Source organism: Littorina saxatilis, linkage group LG15, assembly GCF_037325665.1.
Source record: "Littorina saxatilis isolate snail1 linkage group LG15, US_GU_Lsax_2.0, whole genome shotgun sequence".
Lineage (NCBI taxonomy): Eukaryota > Metazoa > Mollusca > Gastropoda > Littorinimorpha > Littorinidae > Littorina > Littorina saxatilis.
The window spans coordinates 6249348-6266225 of record NC_090259.1 but is presented as its reverse complement, the minus strand read 5'-3'; the positions used below and the strand labels follow the sequence as shown (position 1 = coordinate 6266225).

Sequence of the window (16878 nt, the reverse complement as noted above, 5' to 3'; positions counted from 1 at the left end):
TCGCGTCTTCAAGTGTACGGTGTATGAGAATTTGTTGTGGTTTCGGTTAGCACTGAAGCGATGGTTTGAGATCTCCAGCACAATGTATGGATGGAGTTGCCGCAAGTTCTCCGAAGTGACAGCTAAGAACACAGAAAACCAGGTATAAATACCCTCACGGAAGCGAAAGAGCGGAGCCGGCAATATCACAACGTCAAATGGGGCCATGGCGGATGACAACCAGAATGAAGAGAGCAACATATTCGGCAGTTTTACCAGGTAAAATTGTCAAGTTTACTCGACTTAAAATTATCAATTCGAAGATTTTGTTCACAGTGATGGAGTTTCAACATCCCGAGACAAACCTAACCAGTATCAGTTACAGGTGTTTTACATTTGTTACGCTCTCAGAGACAAATTATGTTCTGAAACCAGGACATATTTTCTGTAGCTGGTGACTACTGTAGAGTTTTGAGAAAGATATGGGGCTACTTTTGTTTTGTTCATCTGAATGATACTACATAGGCCTACTACATTTAACAGAAACAAAAGACTTTACAGCGGTAGGAGAAATGTGTAGTATTCATACATGCAGTGACAGTGCTGTCATTATTCAGTACTATATAATTCTTGAATACGACATTGACATAACTATAACATTAAGTAACAGATAGTAGATAAGCTTACCATTTATTATTGCATTAAATTGTCCTGACACATGTTTCTTTCAGGCGAGACTTTCTCGCGTCTAGCCGCTCGTGAAGCGTGTTTTGATGGCTAGATATGCGCGCAAGAATAAAACACGACTGGTTGATACCGAAAAGATTTTCTGCACTGGTCGGTAAACAGCCATGGACAGCCAATTGGATTTGCAGCTGCGCGGCCACCGTTTTCTCTCGTGTAGCAAGCATCTCCGAAGCATGCTACCTTTCTCTTGCCAAATCCTAGCGTTCCTCGCGGCAAGAATTACTCAAGAAACAGTACTTCCTTGCCCCACTCGCTTCATTCGCCTTAAAGAAACGGAGGATTGATTAGCCAACTGATTTTTGAGACTCCCCCTCCCCCAACCTCCCTTCTCAGATTTTTACCACCGGGGGCGGGGATGTAGCTCAGTCGGTAGCGCGCTGGATTTGTATTCAGTTGGCCGCTGTCAGCGTGAGTTCGATCCCAGGTTCGGCGGAAATTTATTTCACAGAGTCAACTTTGTGTGCAGACTCTCTTCGGTGTCCGAACCTCCCCCCGTGTACACTACATTGGATGTGCACGTTAAAGATCCCACGATTGACAAAAGGGTCTTTCCTGGCAAAATTGCTTAGGCACAGTTAATAATTGTCTACCTATACCCGTGTGACTTGGAATAATAGGCCGTGAAAGGTAAATATGTGCCGAAATGGCTGCAATCTACTGGCCGTATAAAATTTCATCTCACACGGCATCACTGCAGAGCGCCTAGAACTGTACCCACGGAATATGCGCGATATAAGACTCATTGATTGATTGATTGATTAACATTTTAAGACTCCTGAATGTTAATGTTGTTCCCAGACTAAAACTAAGAGAGCCAATAGGTAAGTTGGACCTGGACTGAAAATATGTAGATAAAAAATGTCCTACTCATAGCTACAGGGGGGGAAAATTGGACAGTTGGCCGGCCAGGGGTCACAACAATGTGTCAGAATTAGATCAAAAAATTATGTGTTCTTGGCCGAAGACACAGGCTTGCAGAAAACACACTGACTACCTCCCTTTTTAATGTCGAACCTGACCTTTGTTTCTCAGCCCTGTAAACAGTAGATTTTGGCAAGTAAAGCTAGGAAAGAGTATTTAGGTCTGCTCGCCCTAAGGAAGGCTAATATATATATATACTCACATTTTGGAAATCAGACTTTGGGGGGATGTGAAAGAGAGGTTTCACTGATTATGTTTCTGTTGCTGTCTTTGACAGGCGGTTGTGGGCAGTGTTCAAGAATTACGCCAACCACGGACGACTTCAGATGTCCAATCTACGCTCCGCCTTCAATGACCTTGACCTCTTCCCATCGCATTCACAGAGTAAGTTACACTTACAGTGGAGGGGACAAGCTTTTCCTTCTTGTAGTAGAGGATGTGGAATAATAAATGTTTTGAGCTGACATCTTTTTCTTATCTGAGTTTTTTTTCCTTCTGATTTGTTTGTGTGACTGTGAGTGCGTTTACATTTGTGTGTCTCACACGCTGTTTGTCTGTGTGTTTATGTGTGTGTGTGTCTGTGTGTGACATGCTGTGTGTTTGAGATAGAGAGTTGGCTTGTGTGTCAGGAACAGAGACAGACACAGGTTTCTCCATGTCTACCTGTTTGTCTGTAAGAGAGAACACCCGTCACGATGTGCATGTTGCGTACATGTTTATGTAAGTGGGTGTACGTACACCTGTGGGGGGGTGGGGGGGAGGTGATAGAAGGGGGATACAGTGGAACCCGCCATTTAAGACTTCCTCCAATTCAAGACCTGATTTTCTCAGATTTTTGTTGGTCTTAAACTTGCGGTTCCACTGTACATGTTGATGTGAGTGGGTGTATGTACACGTGTGCGTGACATTGGGGAGGGGGTATAATCACATACTTCTCAAAATAAAACACATTATTTGTCCCTCCAGTCCAGGAGATGGTGCACTGTGCGGTGGAATACGGTAGTCCCTGCCAGGCCGGTCACGTGACCTTCGGCGAGTTTTGCGTACTGGTGGACGAACTGCTGCACAAGTACAATGTCCCCTACCTCCCTCCCCTCCCCCGCGCCATCCTCCCCAGCAAGACCAGCGGCCAGGGAACGGTCGGAAGACGCAAAAGAAAAGGTTGGTTATTGTGACCTTTGTCTGTGGGATGGTTGATCATTGACGGGAGAGGCTTTGGAACCAAGTCTCTTGTTCAGCAGTGGGCAAGACAGCTAAACACTTTGTAAATCCCTGTGGAAAAAACTTTGCCTTCTTTCCAGCAGTCCTGCAGAACTTTTCTTTTCACGAATAGGAGAGGGCGGGGAATAACTATTAAAAACGTGCAAAAATCATACAGGGATGGGCCTAGCGTATGAGAGGGAGGGGGTGCCACAATGAGGCAGGGGTACAGGGGATGGCCAGGTGGGCGTTTACCCCCCACAGATGCTGTTGAAATATAGCATTTGAAATGGGTATTTTGGATCTATCCTTGCGAGAAAAAAGGTACATTTGCCGGGTAAGGGGGGGGGGGGGGGCCTATGGAACCCATGACCCCTCCACCCAGATCCAGCCCTGGTCAAAACTTTAATCGCCATTGTGTCAAATTGGGCAATGGTTGGTTGGTTGGTTATTATTTTTATCACCTCTTCATCTGGTATTGGTATCGAGACCGATGCATGTTTGTTTCTTTTCTTGGTTCACATGGCAAGATCCATGCTTAAAACTATTTTATTTAAATTGGCGAAGAATATCAATCATGGCAACATGGTTGTAAGTCATAACGAAAAGAGATAAGATCTAATAAAGAAGGGAAGTAATCGCTATAAATATAGGCAACAGTAAGTGAGAGTTATCCAGAACCAGTTTCCTGGCACCTGAGAGGAGGAGCATTAGAATGGCTGTTTTGCATCCTCTGTTTCAGAGGGAAATAACTTTAAAGTGAACTTAGCTGTGGAATAGCTTACTGTTATGGTGTCGTTGCTTGGAGTGTTTGTGAATGACTCCTTTACATGCCGTCATTTTTTTTCTGTTTTCAGACAGCTCACTTAATTTCCAGGGTAAGTCAATTTTCATATTTGTTGTACAAAATATTTGTCACTTTCGTATTTTGATGGAATAGTTGCATTTAGGAGTCGCACAAGACTTCATGTGTTTTTATTTAATTGTTTTGTCTCCATTCACTGGTATCGAAAAATATTTTAGTATCACTGACAAAAAGTGTGCTGTATGTTGATGTTTTCCTGCGGGGGGGGGGGGGGGGGGGGGAGGGGGGAGGTATTTGTTATTCGTGTCGTATAAAGGTCCCTCATGATAGAGAAATGTCTGCAATATCTGCTATTGTTTTTGTGTGTGTGTGTTTTGTCTCCATTCACTGGTATCCTTGGTACAGACAAATGATTTTTGGAAATAACTCTGTTGGGTTTGTATGGGCTGTGAAAGAGTGAATACCTTGCTTTTCCACTGACAAATAACTATTGTTACTCTCTCTTGGCGGGTCTTCCCTCTTCTTCTATCTCTCGTCTCCAACGCATTCAAAATAGCTCTGCCCGTCTTGTCTTACGAAAGAAAAAGAGAGATCACATCACCCCCCTCCTAAATCAGCTCCACTGGTTGCCCGTTCCTGCCCGTATCACCTACAAAATCAACACTCTCACCTACAAATGCCTCCATGGTCTCGCCCCTGCCTATCTCTCCAACTCTCTCTCTCTCTATGTCCCTTCACGAGCACTCAGATCATCTGCCGACTCCCTCAAGCTCAACATCCCCCACACCAAACTCAAAACAGCAGGTCAACGCTCATTTTCTTTCCAAGCACCTAGCCAATGGAACACACTACCTCTCCCCCTCCGTCAACAACAGTCCCTCGAATCATTCAAATCTGCACTCAAGACATTCCTTTTTTTCCAAATAATCCATGCATTCTACACTGCCCACCCCATCCCACCCTGAATAACTGTACATATTTTAATGGTTGATGGTGTGTGTGTGTTAGTGACTTTAAGTCTCCGTGTGTGTGAATGAGTGTATGTGCGCCTTGAGTCGCCTGTTGGTGAGATATGTGCGCGTTATAAATATTCGTATTATTATTAAATAACTTCACACATGCTCCTGCCTACGTGTTTCCGACACACCCCTCGCTACAGATTGGCTCCTTCAATGTTTGTCCGACACACCCCTCGCTACAGATTGGCTCCTTCACAGCCCACACAACCCAAGAGTACAGGTGATGGCCAGGTGGGCGTTTACCCCCCACAGATGCTGTTGAAATATAGCATTTGAAATGGGTATTTTGGATCTATCCGGGTGTGCGTGAGCGTGTGTGTGACTGAGATTGCAAGCGAGGGTCGGAAGGGCGTGTATGGATTGATTGATTGTACTCTGGCCAAAACATGTCCCTAGTGTACTGCACATGGTTGAAATAAAGTCTTATGTCTTATGTCTTATGTCTTTATTGGAATTCATCCATGACCTGCCCATAACGACCACCCCAACAGATCTCCTTTCACACTTTTCCCATATGATTCAACTGTCCATTATGATACCCTAATGACCCAATTTGGTTGGTCCCTTGGGTGGTGGTTGTACACATGTTCTACTGTATATCAATGGCTGTGTGTTGCAGTGTTCCTAGGGGGGTCGTGCGGGTCGTCGAACGCTCCGTCCCGCTGGAGACAACAAGACGTCATCCCCCACCTCAAGGAGAACAGCATCACATTCTACAACCCGGTCAGTCTTGTCACACATCCCACCCACTTCTCAGACTTTCTACTCTCTTTCTTTTATTCCTCTCCTTCTCTTCAACAAAGTGTCCCGTCTATCTTTCTCTCTGTCTCTCTCTCACACACACACACACAAACACACACACATAGACAGACAGACAGACAGGCAGACGCAGAGATATTTTCATTACTTTATCATCCCATGGCTGGGAAATTCGGGTCGCTTCCTCCCAGTGGAAAGCTAGCAGCAACAAGAGTCGCGCTACCCAGGTGTCGGCGTGTTTAGGTGTGATCAGCCACATGCACTTATGGCAGAATGACTGAGGTCTTTTACATGCCACAGTGGTGACACGGGGTGGAACATGGATACCGTCTCTGAGTCTGCACATAAAGTTGACCCGTGTCCGTCCCGGCCTGGATTTGAACGTGCGACCCTGGGATAACAAGTCTAGTGCTCTACCCACTGAGCTACAGGGCCCCATAGACACAGCCGCAGAGATATACTCTCTCTCTCTCTCTCTCTCTCTCTCTCTCAGTGTCTCTGTCACTCTCTCTTCTTCTCTCTCTCCCTCAGTCCCTCTGTGTTCCTCACAGCACAGAACTCACTCACATCTTCTTTAGACTTGAGCTTTCCACCATTTAAGAGGGAGGGGGATGTGATGGGTGTTTAGATGTTTTCTTTTCAATTAGTTTCATGCTTGATTATTGACTTGACATGTTTGTAATTTCAAACTCCTTCGCTATCATGTTGAACCTCCCTGTCTGTGTCCCCCTCTCAAATTCTCTTTTCTCATGTTTGTTCGCTTTCTTGCTTTCTAGGTCTGACTTTTTGTACATGTTTGTTTTTGGTAGTGTTGTTTGCCATAGCGGTGTGTTTACTGACTGATGAAACAATCTTGTCTGATTTTTCAGCAAGTGAATGCATGGCGACCAGAACTGATAGAGCTGGAAGACAGAGCAAAGCAGGTACAGACTTCACGTACACATATTTACTGCATTAAGTCAAAAGAACTCGATAAGAATCGGATTTCAGATCCGTTTTTTTGCGTCACAAGCAGCACAATACCTTAAAGTTAATTCAAATCTCTGACAACCTTGCCGTCACTTTGGCCAAGCTGCTGATCTTGTTGTTCATGATTGGCAAGAAGGGATAAATAGCCTTAAACCTCTGAAGATTGCCTGAACCTTTGGAAGAGCACAGAACGTGCTGACTTTAGCTTCCCCTCCCACCTAGTGGAGATCCACTGTAGAAGTATGGTTGCACAGTGGAAAAGGTCATTATTGAATATAAGATTGAATGCAAGCATCAAACTTGATTTACTTGGTTTGTCCCTAGGCCCGTATATCTTCATGCCTTTAATTGCTTTCCCTTCCCCTCTCCCCCTTCTTCCTGTCACACCTTCCCCTCTCACCCTTCTCCCTGTCACACCTCCCCCTCTCACCCTTCTCCCTGTCACACCTCCCCCTCTCACCCTTCTCCCTGTCACACCTCCCCCTTCTCCCTGTCACACCTCCCCCTGTCACCCTTCTCCCTGTCACACCTCCCCCTATCACCCTTCTCCCTGTCACACCTCCCCCTCTCACCCTTCTCCCTGTCACACCTCCCCCTCTCACCCTTCTCCCTGTCACACCTCCCCCTCTCACCCTTCTCCCTGTCACACCTCCCCCTATCACCCTTCTCCCTGTCACACCTCCCCCTCTCACCCTTCTCCCTGTCACACCTCCCCCTCTCACCCTTCTCCCTGTCACACCTCCCCCTATCACCCTTCTCCCTGTCACACCTCCCCCTCTCACCCTTCTCCCTGTCACACCTCCCCCTATCACCCTTCTCCCTGTCACACCTCCCCCTATCACCCTTCTCCCTGTCACACCTCACCCTCTCACCCTTCTCCCTGTCACACCTCCCCCTGTCACCCTTCTCCCTGTCACTCCTCCCCCTATCACCCTTCTCCCTGTCACCCCTCCCCCTATCACCCTTCTCCCTGTCACACCTCCCCCTCTCACCCTTCTCCCTGTCACCCCTCCCCCTATCACCCTTCTCCCTGTCACACCTCCCCCTATCACCCTTCTCCCTGTCACACCTCACCCTCTCACCCTTCTCCCTGTCACCCCTCCCCCTATCACCCTTCTCCCTGTCACACCTCCCCCTATCACCCTTCTCCCTGTCACACCTCCCCCTCTCACCCTTCTCCCTGTCACACCTCCCCCTATCACCCTTCTCCCTGTCACACCTCCCCCTATCACCCTTCTCCCTGTCACACCTCACCCTCTCACCCTTCTCCCTGTCACACCTCCCCCTGTCACCCTTCTCCCTGTCACTCCTCCCCCTATCACCCTTCTCCCTGTCACCCCTCCCCCTATCACCCTTCTCCCTGTCACACCTTCCCCTCTCACCCTTCTCCCTGTCACACCTCCCCCTCTCCTCAATCCCAAATTTGCTTTTGTTTCAACAATGGTTACCTTAATTGTTTTGATTGTTTCACAGTACACACATTTTAGTTGATATGCTTGTATTTATTTTGCAGGTTGCAGATTTATTACTTTTTGTCATAGAAAATTCAACTCGGGCAGTTGTCTCATTGTGTGAAATTTCCTACCTCGTAGGTGAGTATATCTGCATACGATTGACTAATTAAGAGGGTGGGTGAGAGTAGGGGAGGGGGGGGGAGGAGGGGGGGAGGGGAGGGGAGTGGGGACATCAGTGGGACACAGAGAAAGAAAGAGACAGACATGGAAAAAATACTTATTGTTGAGGGGGGGGGGGGGGTGTGTGTCTGTGAATGAACACAAAAAAAGGCTGTTATATCCATTGTTGAAATAAAAAGTGAGTGGGGGATAGGTTGTGTGGGTTGGTCAGCGTGTGTGTGAGTATGTGTGTGTGTGGCCAGGAGCTAACCTAATGTATGTGCACTTTACCACAAACGTGTTTTTTTTCAAGCATCATTCTCTAATCCAACGTTTAACAAGACGCATGTGTGCGAACAGCATGTGTGTGAATGTGTATTTTTAATGTGTGTATGTAACATATGTGTGTGTGTGTGTGTAGCATTTGTGTGTGTAGCATTCGTATGTGTGTGTGTGTAAGTGTGTGTGTGTGTCTGTGTGTAGCATTCATGTGTGTGTGCTTTGACTTCATCTTTTATCATTAATCATTTTTACTTGATTTTGCATTTTTTACAGGATGTGGGCGACAGATCATCGTCTTGTTCACAGACTTGCAAGGGGAGGTCACTTGTGTTGACGGGGAATGTCTCTGTGATAGGTCAGTACGCACCTTGCTCACACACGATCTACAAGAAGTACATGTGCTGACTTGTTTTCCTGCATGAAAGTATCGGTGGTTATGAATAAGCGCAAAGAAAATGCTTGGACAAGATTAATGTGACTCAAAATTGTAAGGCCGGCAACCACCCATGATTTCATTACCCTAATGTTTTCACCGTGAGGGCATCAAATAACATTCATCACCCCCGATGACACGTCCTGAAAGAGAGAGAAGGTCTATAAACAAAAGGCACTTGTATTACGATCATGCATGACGAGTGCTCATACAGTGGGGCCCCCTGTGTGAACACGCCAGCCCAGGAAGACTGCCCGAGGAATAGGCTTACGTAACCATGCCAATACCAACACAGTCACACCCCATACTTTCATCATTCTGCACAAACATTCTTACAACCAGAAATCCAAACAAATTATTTGCGGTTCAGTCCACGTAAAGTGAAATAATATTAAAATAGATACATTTCAAAGAGAAGCAAGTTATTAACAGCTATTGTGTTTTCAGCGTAGCAATAGGGTCCGATATTTAGACGAGACAAGTATAATGCCGACGAGTCGAAGACGAGTCGCATTATACTTGTTCGAGTCTAAATATCGGACCCTATTGCTACGCTGAAAACACAATAGCGATTATATAGCTGTTCTGACCTTGATTTGTTGTTCCAAACTTACAAAATGAAAGTTTTTGCCTCGATGCGTTGATCTCAGGTTTTGATAGCAGACGCCGTTTCTTATGCGCATTAGTTTTGCGCAGGCGCCACACTGACTTTGGAAAAAAACTCGATTTGACAACACAGCTGTTAAACAGCTTTTTATTAGTTCATTCGAATTCAACAAAAAGAAGTTTGAGTTTTTTTAATTTTGAACAAGACTACTTGAAAACACAACAGGAGAAGAGAACAGCTAATCGCGAGCAGACGGCAGCGAAGTTTTCAGTTTGGGTGAATGGCATTTATACTTGTCTCGTCATGAAGCGAATTTTTCAACCTCAATTATAAAAGACTACATGAATGTTAGTACCATGGGTTGTACATCAATACTTCAGAGGGGAAGTGGGGTATTTAGTGTGGAGTTACGAGATAAGAAAAGCCGAATGCGAAAGTTTGTGTCAGTCGGCAACTGAGCTCACACAGGCACACAAAAACGGCTGTTCCGTTTTACTCCCCTGTTTGTACTACATCTTTCGACTTTGGGCATTTTGTGGTGTTTAGGGACAGAAAATAATTGATTTAGTCCTGTTTCGGGAAGTTAGCAGAAAAGGGTATACTATCGACATTTGTAAAGCTGAAAAACATTCCCGAGAAGAATTTCAAGTTGTCAGTGTATGCTGTTGTCGATCAAAACATCGTGTGGTACAGATGGGTAAACTGGAACCATGCGTCTTTGTTATTGCCAATATGCTTTTGGATATTGGAAAAAATGGCCGACTTCCGTAGCATTATGCTTTGATAATCGGAAGAGACCATCCAATCACAACCCCCGAATTCCCCCACGTGTCCATCAGAATAGCTATATATTCAAATAATGAATATATAAACACAAGTTATAACGTAAAACAGGAAAAACGATTGATGCAAACATGAGATACTGATAAAAAAAAGTGTTATGGGCCAGGGGATTACTTCCCTTGACCTACCTTTTTGGGTCAAAACAGGCCACAAACACTCCTCTTTGAAAGCTCAACGAGAAGTGTTGATCCCAATAAGACTTCAAGAAATCTTTGAAAATCAGGTCTGAATTAGGAAGGAGTCTTAAAATCGGGGTAAATTTACAGAAGTTATGAACAGAATATCTGAAAAAAACGGTCTAAAAAGAGAGGGAGTTGTATGGGGTGGGGGGGTTGTCTCTTGCGTACATCTGACAGTGAAAAATGGAATTGCTGTGTTCTGTGATATAGGATGAATGGATGAATGATTGATTGATTACAATTTACAGGGATTAGGGGTATTTGAATTGTGGGTGGTGAATTCTTATAGATATAATGCTAAAAGTGAAGGAAACGGTATGCATGGAGAATTGATTGGTTGTGTCACTGCTAGATGAATGAAATGTTGAATTGTCTGCATGGAGAATTGATTGGTTGTGTCACTGCTAGATGAATGAAATGTTGAACTGTCTGCATGGAGAATTGATTGGTTGTGTCACTGCTAGATGAATGAAATGTTGAACGGTCTGCATGGAGAATTGATTGGTTGTGTCACTGCTAGATGAATGAAATGTTGAATTGTTTGCAGGGAGCGAGAGGACCTGAACCGTGGGAGGCGAGTGCTGATCGATCTGATCGAGAGGAATGGAATTCCTGTCTTCTGTGATATGTCAAAGGCTCTCTCCTGCTCCGTGCTACATCTCAATCAGGTGAGAAAAGAAACGATGCTTGTAGTTGCGTGTGTGTGTGTTTGTTTGCATGTGTGTGTGCTTGCGTGTGTGTATGTGTGTGTGTGTGTGTGTGTGTGTGTGTGTGTGTGTGTGTGTGTGTGTGTGTGTGTGTGTGTGTGTTTGTGTGTCATATGATGGGCATAATGCACACAAGTTTTAACTGTGAAGCAAATGTGTGTGTCTCAGTCTGTGTGTATGAATTTTTGCATGAAGGGTGTGTCATTTGGACATGAGAGATGTCTCAAGCACAAGTGTATGTGTACATGTGCTCATGCGTCTTGTTAGCCTGTGTATATATGTGTTGGTCAATAACTCTAGTGCTGGGTTCGCTGTCCTGCTGAGTGAATCTCAAAGGGTCCATCTTCTATCAGAATGTGATGTCACTTCCATGGGGTTAATTGGGGAACTAGGCCGTGTGTGTGTGTGTCCCTAAAGCCCCATGTTGTGTGCAAGACCTGACCCTGAAGCCCCATGTTGTGTGCAAGACCTGACCCTAAAGCCCCATGTTGTGCGCAAGACCTGACCCTAAAGCCCCATGTTGTGTGCAAGACCTGACCCTGAAGCCCCATGTTGTGTGCAAGACCTGACCCTAAAGCCCCATGTTGTGCGCAAGACCTGACCCTAAAGCCCCATGTTGTGTGCAAGACCTGACCCTGAAGCCCCATGTTGTGTGCAAGACCTGACCCTGAATGTCTATGTGTGTCTATGTGTGTGTGTGTCTATGTATGTGTGTGCGTGTGTCTATGTATATGTGTGTGTGTGTCTGTGTGTGTGTGTGTCTATGTATGTGTGTGTCTATGTATGTGTGTGTGTGTCTATGTGTGTGCGTGTGTCGATGTATGTGTGTGTCTATGTATGTGTGTGTGTGTCTATGTGTGTGCCTGTGTCTATGTATGTGTGTGTGTGTGTGTGTCTATGTATGTGTGTGTGTGTGTCTATGTATGTGTGTGCGTGTGTCTATGTATGTGTGTGCGTGTGTCTATGTATGTGTGTGTGTCTATGTATGTGTGTGCGTGTGTCTATGTATGTGTGTGTGTGTCTATGTATGTGTGTGCGTGTGTATATGTATGTGTGTGTGTGTGTCTATGTATGTGTGTGTGTGTCTATGTATGTGTGTGCATGTGTCTATGTATGTGTGTGTGTGTGTGTATGTATGTGTGTGTGTGTCTATGTATGTGTGTGCGTGTGTCTATGTATGTGTGTGTGTGTCTATGTATGTGTGTGTGTGTGTCTATGTATGTGTGTGCGTGTGTCTATGTATGTGTGTGTGTGTGTCTATGTATGTGTGTGTGTGTGTCTATGTATGTGTGTGCGTGTGTCTATGTATGTGTGTGCGTGTGTCCCGGTAGCTCAGTTGGTAGAGCACTGGACTTGTGATCGAAAGGTCGCAGGTTCGAATTCGGGCCGGGACGGACACGGGTCAACTTTATGTGCAGACCCAGAGACGGAAGCCATGTCCCACCCCCGTGTCATCACAATGGCATGTAAAAGACCTTGGTCATTCTGCCATAAGTGCAGGTGGCTGAATACACCTAAACACGCAGACACCTGGGTAGCGCGACTCCGTTGCTGCTAGCTTTCCACTGGGAGGAAGCGACCCGAATTTCCCAGCGATGGGACAATAAAGTAATGAGAAATGAGAAATGAAATGAGAAATGAGAATGTATGTGTGTGCGTGTGTCCGTAACGCTCTGTGTTGTGTGCAGGGGGTGCGGGTCCAAGACCTGACTCTGAAGCAGGGAGCTCAGCCGGTCAAGTACGGACACTGTCTGGTGGGAGAGGCCTTGCTGTGAGTCACTCTTCACCGTAACGTAACCCTTTTATCCCTTCACAGCGCCCATAACCACCACCATGTACACATCCCTCAATCACCTGCCATACACAATGATTCCTATGACGCATGTCTCTTTCCGTTTCCACTGGCTTCCTGCCATGTTGGAGCATTTATGATTTTTGAAAACTTGCAGTTGTTTATAAGCTACGATTTTTGTCAATCTGTAACAACCACATGTGTATGTTTGTTCAATGGGGTGTGGCTATTTGATGGGAAAGGGACAGTTGTTGAGAAGGATAGATATTTAAATGGAGGAAGAAAAGAAGAAAAAGACTGCAGTTCTCATGATGCCTGTTGCAGAAAACTGAGGGAAACGTTCAACTCCATCACGTGTGACAGCCAGGGCAAAATCACCAAGGATGACGTGAGTTCCCGCACTTTTTTCTTTTCTTTTTTGTTCTGTTGGTTCGTTGGTATGTTTGTTTGTTTGTTGGAGAGTTTTCTGTCTGTTTCATAAATAAAAACTGGCACAGAATTTTTGTTTGATCAGAAATGTATTTTTCACTTGCAAGGTATGTAATGCAAAGCAGTATTGTCTCTTTTACCCCCCGCGGGTTAGGGGGAAGAATTTACCCGATGCTTCCCAGCATGTCGTAAGAGGCGACTAACGGATTCTGTTTCTCTTTTTACCCTTGTTAAGTGTTTCTTGTATAAAATATAGTCAATAAAGATTTTAATCAAGCAGTATGTAAGAAATGTTAAATCCTTTGTACTGGAAACTTGCATTCTCCCAGAAAGGTAATATATTGTACTACGTTGCAAGCCCCTGGAGCAAATTTTTTATTAGTGCTTTTGTGAACAAGAAACAATTGACAAGTGGCTCTATCCCATCTCCCCCCTTTCCCCGTCGCGATATAACCTTCGTGGTTGAAAACGACGTTAAACACCAAATGAAGAAAGAATTGTCTTTTTTACATTTAGTCAAGTTTTGACTAAATGTTTTAACATAGAGGGGGGAATCGAGACGAGGGTCGTCGTGTATGTGTGTGTGTGTGTGTCTGTCTGTGTGTGTGTGTAGAGCGATTCAGACTAAACTACTGGGCCGATCTTTATGAAATTTGACATGAGAGTTCCTGATCCCCGGACGTTTTTTCTTTTTTTCGATAAATACCTTTGATGACGTCATATCCGGCTTTTTGTAAAAGTTGAGGCGGCACTGTCACACCCTCATTTTTCAATTAAATTGATTGAAATGTTGGCCAAGCAATCTTCGACGAAGGCCGGGGTTTGGTATTGCATTTCAGCTTGGTGGCTTAAAAACTAATGAGTGAAAATTATTTTTTTATTAAACGATCCAAAAACAATTTCATCTTATTCTTCGTCATTTTCTGATTCCAAAAACATATACATATGTTATATTAAAAAAAAGCTCTGAAAATTAAAAATATAAAAATTATGATCAAAATTAAATTTCCGAAATCGTTTTAAAAACTATTTCATCTTATTCCTTGTCGGTTCTTGATTCCAAAAACATATAGATATATGTTTGGATTAAAAACACGCTTAGAAAGTTAAAACGAAGAGAGGTACAGTAAAGCGTGCTATGAAGCACAGCACAACTGCTACCGCGCCAAACAGGCTCGTCACTTTCACTGCCTTTTGCACTAGCGGCGGACTACATTCAGTTTCATTCTGTGAGTTCCACAGCTTGACTAAATGTAGTAATTTCGCCTTACGCGACTTGTTTTTCTTTCTTTCATTACATGCATGTTGCTGAAACTTTTAGATTGCATACTTTCTTGATTCATTAGTAACACATATCTATCAAATATGTATTTGCATTTACAATTTAATCTGCATGCAAAATATAAATTTACCAAATATATGTATATACATGTATCAATGTTTGATTTTCATATGGTGTTATTTTTGCTTTACTCCATTCCGTGGGTTTTTAAAAAAAATGTTTTTGGTTTTGTGGTTTTCATAGTTTTATAAGGGTCAAGTTTAATTTTCATTTTTTCTGTATTTATATTGCTGTGTCGAGGGATTGCAATTTGCTTTTCATGTTCAAAGACTGGTTTATGCCTTGACTGGTTTATGCCTAGACTGGTTTATGCCTAGACTGGTTTATGCCTTGACTTTTGTTTTGTGTGTCTGCCAGGCTCTTTGTTAAGTAACGTCTTGCTTTCTTTCTTGACAGGCTGGTTATGTAGTGCGAGACGTGAGTGTCTTTTTTTAAAAAAATTTTTTTTAAGGAGATCAGACTTCTTTTTTTTTGGGGGGGGGGGGGGGTCCCATCAGCGGGTACTATTTGGGAAGGGTTTTTATTTTTATTTTGATGTCGCCTACTGTAGTCGTGAGTGTCTAGATCAAGACTTTCAATGAACTCACCCTTTCTTAACAAATTGTCTGCATAAATAAGTTCATCACTTGTAGGAGACAAGTGTTCAAATCTTATACAACTAACTATCTATGACTAGGAGTTTATCTTCGGTAGATTTTAAGAGCAGTGTTTAATTTGTTAATCTTAGCATTTTATGAACATTTTGGGCCTGTGCTCTTTAGCCCAAGAACATTTTTAGTAATTTGACATTAACGCTCAAAGTAGAAAAATAAGTCACAGTTTGTGGAGTAAAAAGTTTGTAATTTTATTGTCAGAAAGCTAGATTAGATTTTGCAGTGAATGCGCACAGTGTTTGACGAATAAACCAGCATACAATTCCCAGCTGTTGGTGTGGCTTGGGCCTTGAAGAAACCAGTGTGTGCCGTTGACTTTTTTCATGTTCTCTTTCTGAGATTTGAATAGATTTGAAGTGTGTTTTTTCTTTTGATGTGGTTTTGGCTTTACTACACTCACTGACCCAGTCAGTTAACGTTGTGTGCGCTACCAAAACCTTCCCAGCATGTAACCAGTGTTTTGTGCTAAAATGCCTAAACATAACTGTAAGTATGTTTCCATATAGCGGCTCAACAACAGGGCGGTAGCAACGAAAATGCTGGCGGAAAGCGAATTTTAGTGTTCGTATTTCCATTAAAAGCGGTGTGGCAGGCGGATTTTTTTCTTTCTGGCTTGACTTTTCTGATGATGAATTGGTCAAACATCACACAACCAGGCGGTATTTATGGTCACATATATTTGAAGCTACTAATGTTGGTGAGAATTCAAAAGACAAGAAATGAAATGGAAAATCCACTTTTATTTCAACAAAAAGTTCAAAAAGCAGAACGAACTTGGTGTCTTTGACAACATTTTAAAGAATCCTTGATGGACGATGTCCAGCTCAGGGAATACATGTTTATGATGAAAAAACAGTCAAAATAGATTATAAACCTGGTTGTGGGGGGTCTTCGAATATTTGAAATGATTAAACCACACCCACTTTAGACGCGAATGCCGCGCGGCAGGAGTTTTTTTCGCTCTCGGGAGTAATATTAAAGTCATGAAAGTGAAGAGAGAAAAAAACTTGACTAAATGTAAAAAAGGAAAAAATGATGACTGGTTGACATGTGCACCCTTCTGGTTCTCACTTCCTGTGAGTGGCCGGACAAAGAGTGAATAAACTTTCCACACAAGCTTCTTGTTCATGTGTTTCAGACACACCCGTAGCTTGTGACTGGCCTATAATGTCACGTGTTTCAGACACACCCCTAGCTAGTGACTGGCCTATAATGTCACGTGTTTCAGACACGTCTGGTACCTTAATGTAACGATCAATAACGACAGAGTTATTCCCCAACATGGCCTATTGAGTGACTGGTGGTTCTCGTCTGGTACCTTAATGTAACGATCAATAACGACAGAGTTATTCCCCAACATGGCCTATTGAGTGACTGGTGGTTCTTGTCTGGTACCTTTATGTAACGATCAATAACGACAGAGTTATTCCCCAACATGGCCTATTGAGTGACTGGTGGTTCTTGTCTGGTACCTTTATGTAACGATCAATAACGACAGAGTTATTCCCCAACATGGCCTATTGAGTGACTGGTGGTTCTTGTCTGGTACCTTTATGTAACGATCAATAACGACAGAGTTATTCCCCAACATGGCCTATT

General features: G+C 43.8%; 1 protein-coding gene across 2 annotated transcripts in view; it reads left to right on the top strand.

Annotated features, from left to right (window-relative positions):
- Window positions 1-56: 56 nt before the first annotated feature.
- Window positions 57-16878, top strand: part of LOC138948345 (uncharacterized) — a 25095-nt gene continuing 8273 nt past the window's right edge. The window contains exons 1-12 of one of the 2 annotated variants that reach the window (XM_070319874.1): window positions 57-258; window positions 1925-2031; window positions 2614-2808; window positions 3705-3725; window positions 5291-5394; window positions 6300-6353; window positions 7913-7991; window positions 8568-8649; window positions 10904-11024; window positions 12752-12834; window positions 13180-13243; window positions 15023-15043. In XM_070319874.1, the coding sequence (XP_070175975.1) occupies window positions 206-258; window positions 1925-2031; window positions 2614-2808; window positions 3705-3725; window positions 5291-5394; window positions 6300-6353; window positions 7913-7991; window positions 8568-8649; window positions 10904-11024; window positions 12752-12834; window positions 13180-13243; window positions 15023-15043 (984 nt within the window). In that variant the 5' untranslated portion in view covers window positions 57-205. The remainder of the gene's footprint in view (window positions 259-1924; window positions 2032-2613; window positions 2809-3704; window positions 3726-5290; window positions 5395-6299; window positions 6354-7912; window positions 7992-8567; window positions 8650-10903; window positions 11025-12751; window positions 12835-13179; window positions 13244-15022; window positions 15044-16878) is intronic. The other variant, XM_070319875.1, reaches the window with a different exon arrangement.